This window comes from Hemitrygon akajei, chromosome 19 (genome assembly GCF_048418815.1).
Source record: "Hemitrygon akajei chromosome 19, sHemAka1.3, whole genome shotgun sequence".
NCBI lineage: Eukaryota > Metazoa > Chordata > Chondrichthyes > Myliobatiformes > Dasyatidae > Hemitrygon > Hemitrygon akajei.
In genome coordinates, this window is record NC_133142.1 from 37,535,367 (window position 1) to 37,550,899 (window position 15,533).

At 44.0% G+C, this 15,533-nt stretch overlaps 1 protein-coding gene across 2 annotated transcripts in view; it reads right to left on the reverse strand.

The window, feature by feature from the left end:
* The window catches only part of rybpb (RING1 and YY1 binding protein b), a 117,234-nt gene extending 103,884 nt beyond the window's left edge, over window positions 1-13,350 (reverse strand). For both annotated transcript variants that reach the window (XM_073072387.1, XM_073072388.1), the window contains exons 1-2: window positions 13,137-13,350; window positions 12,541-12,675 (exon numbers count right to left, since the gene is read on the reverse strand). In XM_073072387.1, coding sequence (XP_072928488.1) covers window positions 12,541-12,675; window positions 13,137-13,162 — 161 coding nt within the window. In that variant the 5' untranslated portion in view covers window positions 13,163-13,350. The remainder of the gene's footprint in view (window positions 1-12,540; window positions 12,676-13,136) is intronic.
* Between the last annotated feature and the right edge of the window lie 2,183 nt (window positions 13,351-15,533).

Here is a 15,533-nt window from a genome sequence, read left to right on the forward strand (position 1 = left end):
CTGAGTTAAGTATTGTATGTAATTAGTTTTGCTACAATAAGTGTATGGGACATTGGAAAAAATGTTGAATTTCCCCATGGGGATGAATAAAGTATCTATCTATACAATTGTGCCTGTGTCAATTATTTCTTCTGACAGTCAGTTTCAAGTACTCACAACCTTGTGGATGGAAAAAGTACCTTCTAAATGCCCTCACACTTCCTCCCTCACCACCATTCAGGGCCCCAGACAGAATTTCCAGGTGAGGTGACACTTCATCTGTGAGTCGGCTGGTGTGGTACACTGCATCCGGTGCTCCCGGTGTGGCCTTTTATATATTGGTGAGACCCGACGCAGACTGGGAGACCGTTTCGCTGAACACCTACGCTCTGTCCGCCAGAGAAAGCAGGATCTCCCAGTGGCCACACATTTTAATTCCACGTCCCATTCCCATTCTGATATGTCTATCCATGGCCTCCTCTATTGTCAAGATGAAGCCACACTCAGGTTGAAGGAACACCTTATATACCGGCTGGGTAGCCTCCAACCTGACGGCATGAACATTGACTTCTCTAACTTCCGTTAATGCCCCTCCTCCCCTCATTACCCCATCCCTGACATATTTAGTTGTTTGTTTTTCTCTCTCTCTGCCCATCACTCTGCCTGTTCTCCATCTCCCTCTGGTGCTCCCCTCTCCCTTTCTTTCTCCCTAGGCCTCCCATCCCATGATCCTTTCCCTTCTCTAGCTCTGTATCACTTTTGACAATCACCTTTCCAGCTCTTAGCTTCATCCTACCCCCTCTGGTCTTCTCCTATCATTTCACATTTTCCCCTCCCACTTTCAAATCTCTTAGTATCTTTCCTTTCAGTTAGTCCTGATGAAGGGTCTTGGCCCGAAACGTCGACAACGCTTCTCCCTATAGATGCTGCCTGGCCTGCTGTGTTCCACCAGCATTTTGTGTGTGCTGTTCGAATTTCCAGCATCTGCAGATTTCCTCGTGTTTGCTTTCTAAATGTTTCCCTGCTTAGCTGAAATCTGTGCTCAAGTTTTGGACTCCCCTACCTTTTGGAAAAGACCACTACCACCCATCTTATCTATGACCCTCATGATCGTATGAACTTTGATAAGGTCATCCCTCATTCTCCTACACTCCTCCAAGTAAAGACCAAGCTTGGCCAACCTCTCCCTATAACTCACATCCTCTAGTTCTGGTAACATCATCAGTAACCCTTTCCGCAATTTTTTAGTTTAATATCTTTCTGATAAAGGGGTGACCAATACAGTGCACAGTACTCCAGGTGTAGCCTCAACAATGACTTATACAAATGCAACATACTGTCTCAACTCCTATACCAACACCCTGACTGATGAAGGTCAGCATGCAAAATGCCTTTTCACCAGCCTGTTTACCTGTGCATTTACAGTGGTATGCAAAAGTTTGGGCACCCTGGTCAAAATTTCTGTGAATAGCTGAGTAAAAGATGACCTGATTTCCAAAAGACAAAGTTAAAGATGACACATTTATTTAACATTTTAAGCAAGATTACTTTTTTTTATTTCCATCTTTTACAGTTTCAAAATAACAAAAAAAGGAAAAGGGCCCAAAGCAAAAATTTGGGCACCCTGCATGGTCAGTACTTAGTAACACCTCCTTTGGCAAGTATCACAGCTTGTAGATGCTTTCTGTAGCCAGCTAAGAGTATTCCAATTCCTGTTTGGGAGATTTTTGCCCATTCTTCCTTGCAAAAGGCTTCTAGTTCTGTGAGATTCTTGGGCTGTCTTGCATGCACTGCTCTTTTGAGGTCTATCCACAGATTTTCGATGATGTTTAGGTCGGGAGACTGTGAGGGCCATGGCAAAACCTTCAGCTTGCACCTCTTGAGGTAGTCCATTGTGGATTTTGAGGTGTGTTTAGGATCATTATCCTGTTGTTGAAGCCATCCTCTTTCCATCTTCAGCTTGCTTTTTAAAAATATATATATACAGACAGTGTGATGCTTGCTTCTAGAATTTGCTGGTATTTAATTGAATTCATTCTTCCTTCTACCAGTAAAATGTTCCCCATGTCACTGGCTGCAACACAAGCCCAAAGCATGATTGATCCACCCCCGTGCTTAACAGTTGCAGAGGTGTTCTTTTCATGACATTCTGCACCCTTTTTTCTCCAAGCATACCTTTGCTCATTGCAGCCAAAAAGTTCTTTTTAACTTCATCAGTCCACTTGACTTGTTTCCAAAATGCATCAGGCTTGTTTAGATGTTCCTTTGCAAACTTCTGACACTGAATTTTGTGGATTTCTTCTGATGACTTTTCCATGAAGCTCATATTTGTGCCAGTGTCGCTGCACAGTAGAACAGTGCACCACCACTCCAGAATCTGCTAAATTTTCCTGAAGGTCTTTTGCAGTCAAACAGGGGTTTTGATTTGCCTTTCTGGCAATGCTACGAGCAGTTCTCTCAGAAAGTTTTCTTGGTCTTCCAGACCTCAACTTGACCTCCACTGTTCCTGTTAACTGCCATTTTTTAATTACATTATGAACTGAGGAAATGGCTGCCTGAAAATGCCTTGCTATCTTCTTATAGCCTTCTCCTGCTTTGTGGGCATCATTTATTTTAATTATCAGAGTGCTAGGCAGCTGCTTAGAGGAGCCCATGGCTGCTGATTGTTGGGACAAGGTTTGAGGAGTCAGGGTATTTATAAAGCTTTGAAATTTGCATCACCTGGCCTTTCCTAATGATGACTGTGAACAAGCCATAGCCCTAATAAGCTAATTAAGGTCTGAGACCTTGGTAAAAGTTATCTGAGAGCTCAAATCTCTTGGTGAGCCCAAACTTTTGCATAGTGCCCCTTTCCTTCCCCCCCCACTCTAAAATTGTACAAAAAACAAAAATCTTGCTTAAAATGTTGAAAAGAATGTTTCATCTTTAACTATATGACTTTTGGAGATCAGTTCATTTTCTACACACTTACCTATTCACAGTAACAGAAATTTTGACCAGGGGTGCCCAGACTTTTGAATGCCACTGTATTGCTGTTGCATCACACTCCTGGTATCCTACTATTCATCTTACATCTTACGCTGGTTTGACTTTCAAAAATACATCGTCTCACAATTACCCTCATGTAAATCCATTTGTGACTTCTCAACTCATCTCTCCAACTGATCAAAATTCCACCCACCCTCAAAATTCGATAAACCTCTTCGCGATCAATACCTGCTAATTTCATGTCATCCACAAATTTACTGATCAAGCCTTGTGGATTTGAAGGGTCACAACACCAAACTCTACAGCGCATTACTAGTAACTAGAATCCACTCCAATAAATAAGTTCAACTACCAACTACTGCTTCTACTTAAAACTAACTTTGAATCTACCCAACACGAGAAAGTCTGCAGATGCTGGAAATCCAAAGTAACACACACAAAATGCCAGAGGAACTCAGCAGGCCAGACATCATTTATAGAAAAGAGTAAACAGTCGACATTTCGGCCCAAGACCCTTTATCAGGACTGGAAAGAAAGATGAGTCAGAGTAAGAAGGTGGGGGGAGGGCAGGAAGAAGTACAAGCTGGCAGGAGACTAGTGAAGCCATGAGAGGGAGAGGGGGTGAAGTAAGGAGCTGATTGGTGAAAGAGATAAAGGGCTGGAGGAAGGGGAAATCTGACAGGAGAGGATAGAAAATCATGGAAGAAAGGGATGGAGAAGGATCAGCAGAAGGAGGTGATGGGCATGTAGTGAGATAAGGTGAGAGGGAAACAGGAATGGTGAGGGGGGGGGGGTGCAATTACCAGAAATTCGAGAAATCGATGTTCACACCATCAGGTTGGAGGCTACCCAGGCAGAATATAAGGTGTTGCTCCTTCAACCTGAGTGTGGCCTCATCGCAGCAGTGGAGGAGACCTGGACTGACATGTCAGAATCGGAAGCAGAACTGAAATGAGTGGGTACCAGGAGATCCCACTTTTTTGGAGACAGTCTATCGACTTACATCTTTTATGAACCCACCGATTCTCAGAGCTACCTGGACTATACCTCTTCTGACCCTGCCACTTGTAAAAAAAAAAAAATGCAATTCCCTTCTCTCAGTTTCTCTGCCGCATCTGCTCTCAGGATAAGGCTTTTCATTCCAGAAATGATGAGATGTCCTCCTTCAAAGAAAGAGGTTTCCCTTCCTACACCATCAATGCTGCTCTCACCACCACAACAGGTCCTCCTGTCCTCACCTACCACCCCATGAGCCTCTGCACCCAACTCATAATTCTCCATAATGTCTGCCATCTCCAAAAGGATCCCACCACCAAGCAGATCTTTCCCTCCCTAACTTTCCACAGGGATTACTCCCTAAGCAACTCTCTTGTCCACAGGTCCAGTAGTACCACACCTGTCCCTAAACCACCTCCTCACTACTGTTCAGGGCCCATATATTCCTTCCAGGTGAGGTGACGCTTCACCTGAGAGTCTGTTGAGGTCATCTACTGTATATGGTGCTCCCAGTGTGACTGCCTGTATATTAGTGGGACCAGATGTATTTTGGGAGACTGCCTTGCCGAGCACCTATGCTCCATCCACCAGAAAAGGTATCTCCCAGTAGCCACCCATTTCAATCTCCTTACCTGCCCCTCTGTTGCTCCCCTTTCTTCCATTGTCTTCTATCCTCACCTATCAGATTCCCTGTCCTCCAGCACCTTTACTTTTCATCAACTTCCCAGCTCTTTAGTTCATCCCCTCCCCTCACCTTCTTACTCTGACTTCTCATCTTTCTTTCCAATCCTGATGAAGGGGCTCGGACCAAAACTTCAACGGTTTATTCCATAAAAGCTGCCTGGCCAGCTGAGCTCCTCCAGCATTTTGTATGTTGCTTTGAATCTACCCAAGCAGCTCTCCCAGTATACCGTGGAAACTAACCTTCCAGACAAGCTTAGGATCTTGTCAAAAGCCTCACTAAAGTCCAAATAGACAACATCCACTGCCATAGTCATGGAGTCAAAGAGAAGTACAGCACAGAAGCAGGCTCTTCGGCCTATCTAGTCCATGACAAAAGCATAAACTGCCGGCTCCCATCAACCTGAACCAGGACCACAGCCTTCCATACCCCAACTATTCATGTTCCTACCCAAACTTTAAAAAAAAAATGAAATCGTGCTCATATGCACCACTTGTGCTGGCAGCCCACAACCTGCTGAGTGAAGACTTTACCCCTCATGTTCCCCTTAAAATTTTCACCTTTCATTCTAAACCCATAACCTCTAGCTGTAGTCCCACCCAACCTCAGTAAAAGCTTTCTTGCATTTATCTATACCCCTTAATTTTGTATACCTCAATCAAATCTCCACTTAATCTACTATATTCTAAGGAATAAAGTCCAAACCTATTTAAACTTTCCTCATAACTCAGGACCTCCAGACCCAGCAACATCTTTGTAAATTCTCTCTGTACTCTTTCAGCCCTATTTATGAAACTGCTTTTTAATGGGCGTCTCTGGAAATACAGCTTGTTAGCCCCTTGCTAAGAGCCACTGGACTCCGTGGTGAGAATCCCACCTTTCTCAGGCTCGATACATCTAGGACATACACAACTTTGCTCCTGCCAAACCCGTGAGGTTGGGATGTCTCACCCACCCAAACTCCGGTTTGTGTGAATGCTGTGCGATTTACTGCTCCCCTGCAACTGCCCATTGGCTAAGAAATAACAGATCGTACACTGCATACGATTATGAAGTATACTTAAGAATGTTAATGTAACCAAACAGTTATTAAAGAAAAAAATGAAGAAAAACAAAAAGGGCCCATTATAATTAAACAGTCAAATATGCACACAAGTTGGAGCTCATCTTGAAGCTGTCCGTAACTTATGCGCTGGATCCCTCAGCACACACCACCTTCCGAATGTCACTCAACATCCATCTCGCACAAACGGACTTTCCCACGGGAGTAGTGGTCCTCGTTCCTTGAAGCAATTCATCTGCACAAAGCATCTTTTGCAACAGGGACAGTATCCTCAGACTTCTTCCTTCCTGTCCTCTCCCAGCTCCTGCCAAAAAGAGACCTCAACCTACACCAGTGTCCCTCACAAAACCACTCTGCCAAGCATTCAAGAACATTCTCCCAATTCCACCATTCTGATTGGCTGGCACCACATTCCTTAGTTGAATAACAAAGCCCCTTCTCTCAGCTCAAACCCAAACAGACTGAAAGCAGAACAGCCTGCTCTTACAGAACTGCTAAAATGAAATACCTACAGCATAGCAGTAAAAATCCTAACTGGGACATTACATTTACCACTTTCCTGTAGGTACATGACCAAAACTGCACATAACACTCCAAATTAGGCCTCCCCAATGTCTTACACAATTTCAACATAACATCCCATCTCCTGTACTCAATACTTTAAATTTATGGTATTTTCTTTCCAACCCTATCTACCTGTGATGTCACTTTCAATGAATTATGGTCCTGTATTCCCAGATCCCTTTGTTCTGTCATGCTCCTCAGTGCTCTACCACTCACTGTAAGAGCTACCCCAGTTGGTCTATCGATGTGCAACAGTCACACTCATCTCCAGTAAATTCCACCTGCCAGCTTCAGCCCATTTTTCCAGCTGATGCAGATCCCTCTGCAAGCCATGATAACCTTCCTCACTGTTCACTACACCCCTAATCTTGGTATCATCCGCAAATTTGCTCATCCAGTTAACCACAATAGCGTCCACATTGTTGACCAAGACAAACAACAATGGATCCAGCACAGATCCCTGCAGCACACCACTAGTCTCAGGCCTCCAGTCACAGAGGCAACCATTTACAAACACTCTGGCATCTCCCACAAAGTCAATGTCTAATCCAATTTACTACCCCATTTTCAATGCCGAGAAACTGAATCTTCTTGACCAACCTCCCATGCAGGACTTTGCCAAATGCCTTGCTAAAGTCCACGTAGACAACATCCACTGCTTTGGCTTTATCCATGATCAGTCCATAATCAGTTATCAGTCTATGTCCATCCAAGTACTCATGTTCAGTCCCTTAGAATAACTTCCAACAACTTTCCCACAATTGACATCAGACCACCTGCCTATAACTTCCTGGTTTATGTTAGAGCCTTTCTTAAACAGCAGGACAACTATGGTTCTGGTACATCTCCAGGGTCACTAAGGATGATTTAAGGATCTCTGCTAGGGCCCTGGCAAATTCTCCACTTGCCTCCTGTAGGATCCAAGGAAACACTTTGGCTGGGCCTGGGGAATTCTTCATCCTGATTTGCCTCAGGATAGCAAGCACCTCCTCCTCTGTAATCTGTATGGGGTCCATTAAATTGATGCCACTTTGCCTCACTTTTTGGCTCCACACATGGATTACCCTTCTGATTTTCCAGAGGACCAATTTTGTCCCTTGCAATCCTTTGCTCATAACACATCTGTAGAATCTCTTAGGATACTCCTTCACTTTGTCTGCAAGAGCAACTTCATGCCTCCTTTTAGCCCTCCTGCTTTCTTCCGTGTGTTCTCTTGCATTTCTTATACTCCATAAGCACCTCACTTGTTCTTACCTGTCTATACTTGTTATGCACGTCCCTTTTTACCCTTAACCAAGGCCTCAATCTCTCTTGAAAACCAAGGTATCCTACACCTCTTACCTTTACCTTTTATTCTGACAGGCAAATACAAGCTTTGTACTCTCACCTTTGAAGGTTTCCCACTTACCAAGTACACTTTTGCCAGAAAACAGCCTATTCCAACCTACACTTGCCTGATCCATTTTTGATAACATCAAAATTGGCTTTGTCCAATTTAGAATCTCAACTCATAGACCAGACATATCTTTTTGCATATCTACTTTTAAACTAATAGCATTGTGGTCACTAGATGGAAAGAAGTCCCCTACACAAACCTCTGTCACCTGTGCTCTCATTCCCTAATAGCAGATCCAGTATTGCACACTACCCTCATTTACCTTTTCGGTTACCTCAGCAAAGAACTCTGAAAGTTTCATCAAACATGACTTTCCACACTGAAAACCATGCTGACTGTCAAGTCAGATGCAGATAGGCTCAGTCCATCAGAACTCCCTCCAGTAACTTTCCTAATACAGATGTCAGGCTGACTAGTTCCTTGGCTTGTCCTTCTACACTTAACCAAAAACATTAATAACCAGCCAGTCTTCAGGAACATCACCAGTAGCTAACAATGAAGCTGCTTTCTCTACAGCGGAGAAGGTGGACATGATTGAAGAACATAAAATTGAGGAGGTTAGGGAAGACTGCAAAAAACATTCCTCTTCAGAGGCAAATAAAACTTGAGGACATAGATTTAAGGTTAGAATTAAAAGATTTAAAACTGACCTGAAGGGGACTTTTATACACACCAAAGAGGGGCGAGTGTCCAGAATGTACTGCCTGGAAGTGCAGTGGAAGCAAGTGACTAACACATTTAAGTGTCAATATGAGCAGTTGAACTGCCAAGTCATAGAAAGCTACAGGCCAAATGCTGTTTGATGAATACAGATGGGCATCCAATGGTCAGCATGGATGTAGTATGCAAAATAACCATACTGCAGGACCCTGTGAACACAATTATTCCTCCATCCTTTAAGCTTCCAGATATTAACCACTCTTTTCATTTCCATCACTATTACTAGAATATTCTCTCAATGTTTTCATCCGCTATAAAGTTTGGCAATAAAGTGCTGCATCTTTACATAATCCAAATAGCTCCTCGGGACCAGATGCATATTCAGCAGATGAAATGTATGCTGCAAACAAAAAAATATTCAATGTTTTTTTCACAAGTAAATTAAGGTTGAAGGATGTAAAAAAGTAAATAGTAAAAAGAGCTTGATGGAAAAGTACAGGAAAGAAATCGCCTACAGAAAACATTTTCCTTCAAGCATACGTGCATTTTTTTTTAAGCTATGTGCTGTTTTTCACTCATCCAAATAGTTGCCCTGATGAGTAATTAACATTATAACTGAAAATTAAAACATTGCAACAGATATCATACACTCTTCACAATCATCTTGTACTTCATGCACACTTAAGTTACAATAAAATTTCTACATTTGGCCAGCATGTTAAATATCATAATTATGGTTTCATTACATGTGCGCACACTCATTCATACACAATCTCATTTTGACATATCAACCACACTACTCTAATTTTGTAGTAAGGTTGACCACTTCAACTGTTGCATTTGTTTTTAAAAAAGGGAATACTGTTGGTACTTTTTGTAGTATTTCCAGAGGAGTTGAAGCAGTAAAGATCAAACAAAATTTCCCCTAATAAATTCTCAAGAGAATACTATTCCAAAATTGAAATTGCATGAAATCTGAAAATTAAGCATTTCAATTACAAATTTTAAGTCATTCAAAGTGGAATTTAGTGGAGATACTCAACCAAATGCCATATACAATGCAGAAACAAATCAAGCATACCAAATTATACACTTTTGGATATAAAAACCACAAGATCCAAAAGGAATATATCCTCCAGAGACACTTTCCAATTCCCAATCTTCTCCAGAAGCAAAGCATAAGTAAAATTATATTGAAAATTAACCACATGCTAAATTATCTGAATTCTGAACATTAATGGTTCATTTTCCTTCATTAATTTATGTACAGAGGATTTAAAAATTGATATTTAACCACATTGTTGCTCACCAGTCTTACCAGTACAACAACCAAGCTTTGTATAAAAATCGATTGTTATTGACACAAATCCACATACAAAAAAAAAATCACATTTCCACTGCTCCCCAGAAATTCAGTTTGGGGCTTAATGCAATCAAGGACATAACTTGATAATATGTCACTAAGTGGTCTAGCTGCGTGAATATTGACAAGATTACAACAAACCAAAACTGTAGGAGGTCAAAAAGCACAAACCAAAATATTACCAAATTCCTCTTTTGAAACTCAATGCTAACAAAGGCAAACCAGCACTGCTTCATTCTCTATCAACTAATTCTCAAAACAATGAAGATTTAATTTTTATATGGAAATTTAACCTAAGAAACACTATATGGTATTCATACTTTAAAGAGGGAAGGAGACAGAGTTAAAAGATCAAAGGGCTACTTGACACTTCATATGAAGTTTTATAACACTGAGTTTTGGGTAGACTTGAATGGTCTTGACAGCTTTGAACCTGCCCCCAGATTCAACAGAATGCATTTTTTCCACAGGCTGCTTAAACCTGAGATAATGCTGTATGAGTTTACAGAGATAGAGGTGGAGTTTATGGTAGCCATTGTAAACAATTGTTTCCATCTTCCTGTTATTCTATAGAGAATGAACATTGCCAATTATAATCAGCTCCTGTTGGTGAAATGCACAAATACACACACTTAGAAATTCAACAATTTAACATAAAACCAATGATGTCCCCATTCCTGTTTAAATTATGGACTATATTTACCATTTCCCAACCAATTAATCCATAGAGTGATGTGGAAATCTCCATTTGCTCATTTTATTTGAATACCCTGGAATGGAAGATGTTCTATTTCAAGACTATTTTTCATCTCGTAGAATACTAACATTTCACATAAAATATTGGATGCACTCAGCTGGTCAGACAGCATCTATGGTAAGAGAAACAGTCCTGTAATATTGTCTCTTCTCATGTATCCGATCCGCTGAGTGTAAAGCATTTTCTGTTTTTATTTTATTTCAGGTCACCAAAGTCCATTTCCGTTGGTGGAAATTTATTCTGTCCCTACAGTTGGAAAACTGATCAAGTTTTCAGTTAACAAAAATCTAATTTCATATTATTCCATGTACCCCAAACTATAGGGGAAGAAAAGCAGAACAAAACCTTGTGCATGGCAATTCTGCAGCATCGTTTGAAAAAAAAATTTGCATTTCCAGTCAAATACAAGTCAGACTTGAAGCACCAAAGAAAACTACTTGACAATGAAACTCATGCAAATAGTTTCAATTGGGAACATTAATGATACTTCAAGAGCAAAATATTGCAAATGCTGGCAATCCGAATTATTCAGATCAGACATCGGTTTTGAAGGGTCACAGATCTCAGTAACCAACAGCAACTACAACAATATTTTATTTCCATCTCTTAAATCAGATTTTCTCAGATGCTGCCTGGCCTGCTTTTTCCCCCAGGACTGTTTTCCCTTTGAATTAAGATGGAACCAATTTACAGGAAGTTTTTCATGCAATGATATAGAAATGATTCAAGTTAAAATATGCAGTTTTCTGAGAAGGTACTTTAGTTGGATTCAAATGTGATTGGGATAGTAACTGTTGCATTAGGACTAGGATCCAATAATCAATCCCATAGAGACAGTAAACCTACCGCACATCTTTAGCAATACTGTCCTTCACTAATACTCCAAATGTTCATTTCATCCCGGGAGATGTTTGTTTTTGTAACTAGTATTTCACTGAAAAAAATGTATATCGCACCATGATGCCTCAAGTATAGCCTGTGTTAACCTTTCTTTGGTCCCGGGGATGGATGGTATCGTCAGTTCACTGTCTAAATCGGGAAGTAATTCCCTCCCAAAACAAAACCCCCTTGGCTTTCATACCCGTCACAAACTATAACAAATAATGAGAGAAGGATGCCATATGGTGTCATCAACACCTCAGAACTATTTAAAGGGATAGGGAAGGATGTTTTTGAAATTGGGATTCGATGTTCAAATCGTAACAGTTTTCACAATACCACCATTTTTCTGCCATGCATCAGTTATTAGCAAAAATCGGAGTTTTCTGGAAGTGTTTCCCACAATGAGTTTCAATCGCTGCGTAAAATAATAGACAGAACTCAACCACATCACAACAAACCCACACAGGGATTTCTGCAGAAAGTCACTTATTACTCACAGCTGGAAGCAAGTACAGAAATGCCGTCATTTTGAAAAAAAAAATCATAAATGACGACAATCATCGAAGTTTATAAAAGTAGTTCCTGAAACTCTTCCACGTACTAAGTTCAGCCGTTCACTTGGCAACCCAATGGGAATTTACCAAGCTATTAGTAAATTATTTACTTTAAATCGCGTACGATTAAAAGTAGAAAGATTCGCTATCCGAGTAAAACTACTAATAAAATCGCCAACACATCCACAGTGATGGCATATTCGATTTTAAACGTGCCCAAGGACCAACACATACTCACCTCGACGCGAAATTTGTCAAAGCGCAAGTGGCTGATAATAGCTCTCGATATGGGGCTGAAGAGTTACACATTCCACGGGAGTACTTCCACCTTTCTAGGTGCCCTCCCCTCATGATCATGTCCTGGGTCGCCTGCCTTTTACAACAAATGTCATGGCAGCCCAATTCCTAACATTCAGTCTGAAATAAGGTAAACCATCCCGTGCAACAATTGCACAGAACGAAGTAGCGAGTGGTTACGCCAAAAAAAAACTACAATCAAATCCATCCTAGCATGGTAACATCAAAATCAACAAGTCTGGATTCAACCAGTATTTAATTATTTCCAGGCACATATCGTCAATAACCACCATCCCCTCCCAGACACACACAAATCAAGAGACAGCAACAGAAAAAAATATCGAGAACTCGTCGCTCACCGAGTGGACGTCCCTTTCCGTACATCGCAAATGCTGCATTTGAAAGCTTCCGCACTGTTCCTGAAGGTGCAGACACTACAGTCCCAGAAACCGTCCTCCGAGCCAGGCTTGGCTTGCCTCTTCGGCCTTGAAAAACTGCAACAAAAACAAGAGAACATTACACATATCTGTAATATGTACGTATACATAAAATAAAGCACACGTACGTACAAAAGGCTTCGACATTACCGGCCACGGACTCGAGCGCTGCCATCGCCTCGACAAAGTGTCTGTGTGTGTGTGTGTGAGATTATGTGTGTGCAAAACAAAAAATGGTCCGTTCTCTCCTCCCCCCGTCTCTTTCACCCGGCGCTCTCTTCCCTCCCAGTGGGTGAGTGTACACAGCGCCGTCCGCCATGGCTGTGTGACTGGAAGGGAGGGGGGGGGGGGGTATGAGCCCTGGCACAGGGACGGCCACTTGGGCATAGGAGGCGAACGCACGTTAAAAGCCCACAGACACCAGCGGCGGCAGCAGCAGCTCCTCCATTTAAAGGTCTCTCCCTCTCTCTCTTTGCAGTCGTCGAACACAGTACGGCCACCAGGCGTGTGTTTTCTACCTGTTCGGGCTCTTCTTGTCCCCCATTGCCGCAGGGAGTTCGGTCGAGGCTGAGCCGAGCTTTGTGTGTGTGTTGACGAAAATAAAAAATACACTGATGGCGAAGCGACGAGTTGTCGGGACGGGACGGAGCGGAGCGGCTCCGAGGCGAATAAAGTGCAGCCGGGTCCGTCTGTGGCACGAGCGCCAGCCTCCGCACGGCGAGCGAACGCGCGCCACGTGACCCGCCAACCGCCAATCAACCGAGCAGGAATTTTAAATTACCCGGCCAGACAGGCAGAGGCAGACAAGCTGGGGTAATAGAGAGAGAGAGAGAGGGGGGGAGAGAGTGAGAGAGAGAGAAGGGGAAAGAGAAAGCAGAGGGGGAAATGAGGGTGAAGGGAAAGAGAAGAGCGAGGGGAAAAGGAAAGAAGGGGTGAAGGAAGACAGAATGAGAGGAGGGAGAGGTGAGAGGGAGATGAGAGTAGGGGACAGAGGAGGGGGCGAGAGAACTGAGAGACAGAGAAGGGGAAGAGAAAAAAGGAGAGACAAAGAGGAGAGAGATGGAATGAACGAGGGAGAGGAGAAAGGGAAAAAGGATTGAGAGAGAGGATGGCAGAATAGGGGGTGCGAGAGAAAGGAGTGACATGTGAAAGAGGGACAGATGGAAGGGAGATAGAAGAGGAGGAAGAGGCAGAGAAAAGGCAGGCAGAAAGATTCAGGCAAAGAAGGTGGGAAGTACAGATACACAGGAGGGAGGCAGAGAGATACAGAGGGAGAGAGGGGTTGGAGAAAGAGGAGGGGAAAGAGAGTGATATAGGAGAGAGAAAGGGAGAGCAAAATGAGAGGGGTCAAGAGGGAGAGAGGTGGAAAGAGAGGGAGGGAGAAGCATGGAGAGACAATGCAGAGGAGAGGAAGAGAAAGAAGAGAGGAGAGATGGGGAGAAGGAGAAATGGAAAGAGATGAGGAGAGGTATGATGAATGAGGATGACAGATGGAGAAGTAAGAGCAGGACACAGAAGAGAGGAAAGGAGAGACAGGGGGAGAAGGGAAAAGAGAGGGGAGATGAGAGAAGAGAAAAGGGAGAGAGGAGGGTAGAGGGGCAAAGGGAGATGGGGAGAGGGACAAAGGGAGAGAGGATGGGAGAGGGGCAGAGGGGAGCAGGGCAAATTGAAAGAGGGGAAGGGGAGAGGGAAGAGGGGAAGAGAGAGAGGTAGGTGGAGAAGGGCAAAGGGAAAGAGAGGAGGGGAGAGGGGCAAAGGGAGGGAGAGGGGAGGGGGCAAAAGCAGAGAGGAGAGGGTAAGAGAAGGGGTGGCAAAGGGAGAGGGAAAGAGGGGAAGGTGAGAGGGGCAAATGGAGAGAGGAGAGTGTGAAGGGCAAATGGAGAGGGGCAAGGGGAGAGGGGAAATGGGGCAAAAGGGGAGATGGAAAGGGACAAAGGGGAGAGGGGAAAGAGAGATAGGGGAGAGGTGGGAGGAGAGAGGGGTGAGGTGGGGGAGAGAGGAGGAGGAGAAAGGGAGAGGGTGAAGTGGAAAAGGAGAGTGGAGAGGGGAAATGGGGAGGGGAGAGGGAAAGGGGCAAAAGGGGAGAGGGAAAGGGACAAAGGGGGAGAGGGGAAAGAGAGAGAGGTGGGAGGAGAGAGGGAAGAGAAAGGGTGAGAGGGGAAAGAGAAAGTGGTGAAAGAGAGAAAAGGGAGTGGGGAAAGAGAGAGAGGGGAGAGTTGGGAGGTGAGGTGGGGGAGAGAGGGGAGGAGAAAGGGAGAGGGTGAAGTGGAAAAGGAGAGGGGAGAGGAAAAGGAGGAGAGGAGAAAGGGAGAGAGGGGATATGGCAAAGAGAGAGAGGCAAGGGGAGAGGCAGAGGGGGGATAGGGCAAAGGGCGAGGAGCAAGGGGAAAGATACAATTGAAGAGAGTGGAGAATAGCCGAGGGGAAGGGGAGAGAGATGAGGGGCAGAGAGCAAAGGGAGAGAGGAAAGAGGGAAGGGGCAATGGGAGAGGGGGAGAGAGGAGGGAGAGGGGAAAGGTAAGAGAAGGGGGAAGGGTCAAAGGGGAGGAGAGAGGGGCAATGGGAGAGGGGAGAGATGGGAGAGGAGAGAGATGAGAAGGGAAAGGAGAGTAGCAGAGAGGGAGAGAAGAAAGAGAGGAGAGGGGCAAAGTGAGTGAGGGGAGAGGGGCAGAGTGAGGGGAAAGTACCAAAGGGAGAGAGGGGAGAGGCGGGAGATGGGAGAGGAGGGAGAGGAAAGAGAGAGAGGGGAGAGTGGTGGAGAGGGAGAGAGGAAAGAGGGGAGGGGGCAAAGAGAGAGTGGGGAGATGGGAGAGGGTAGAAGGGCAGAGGGGAGAGGGAAAGTGGAGAGAGGGGAAAGGAAGAGATGAGAGGAGGGGAGGGGAAAGGGAGAGTGGGAGATGGCAAAGGGGAGAGGG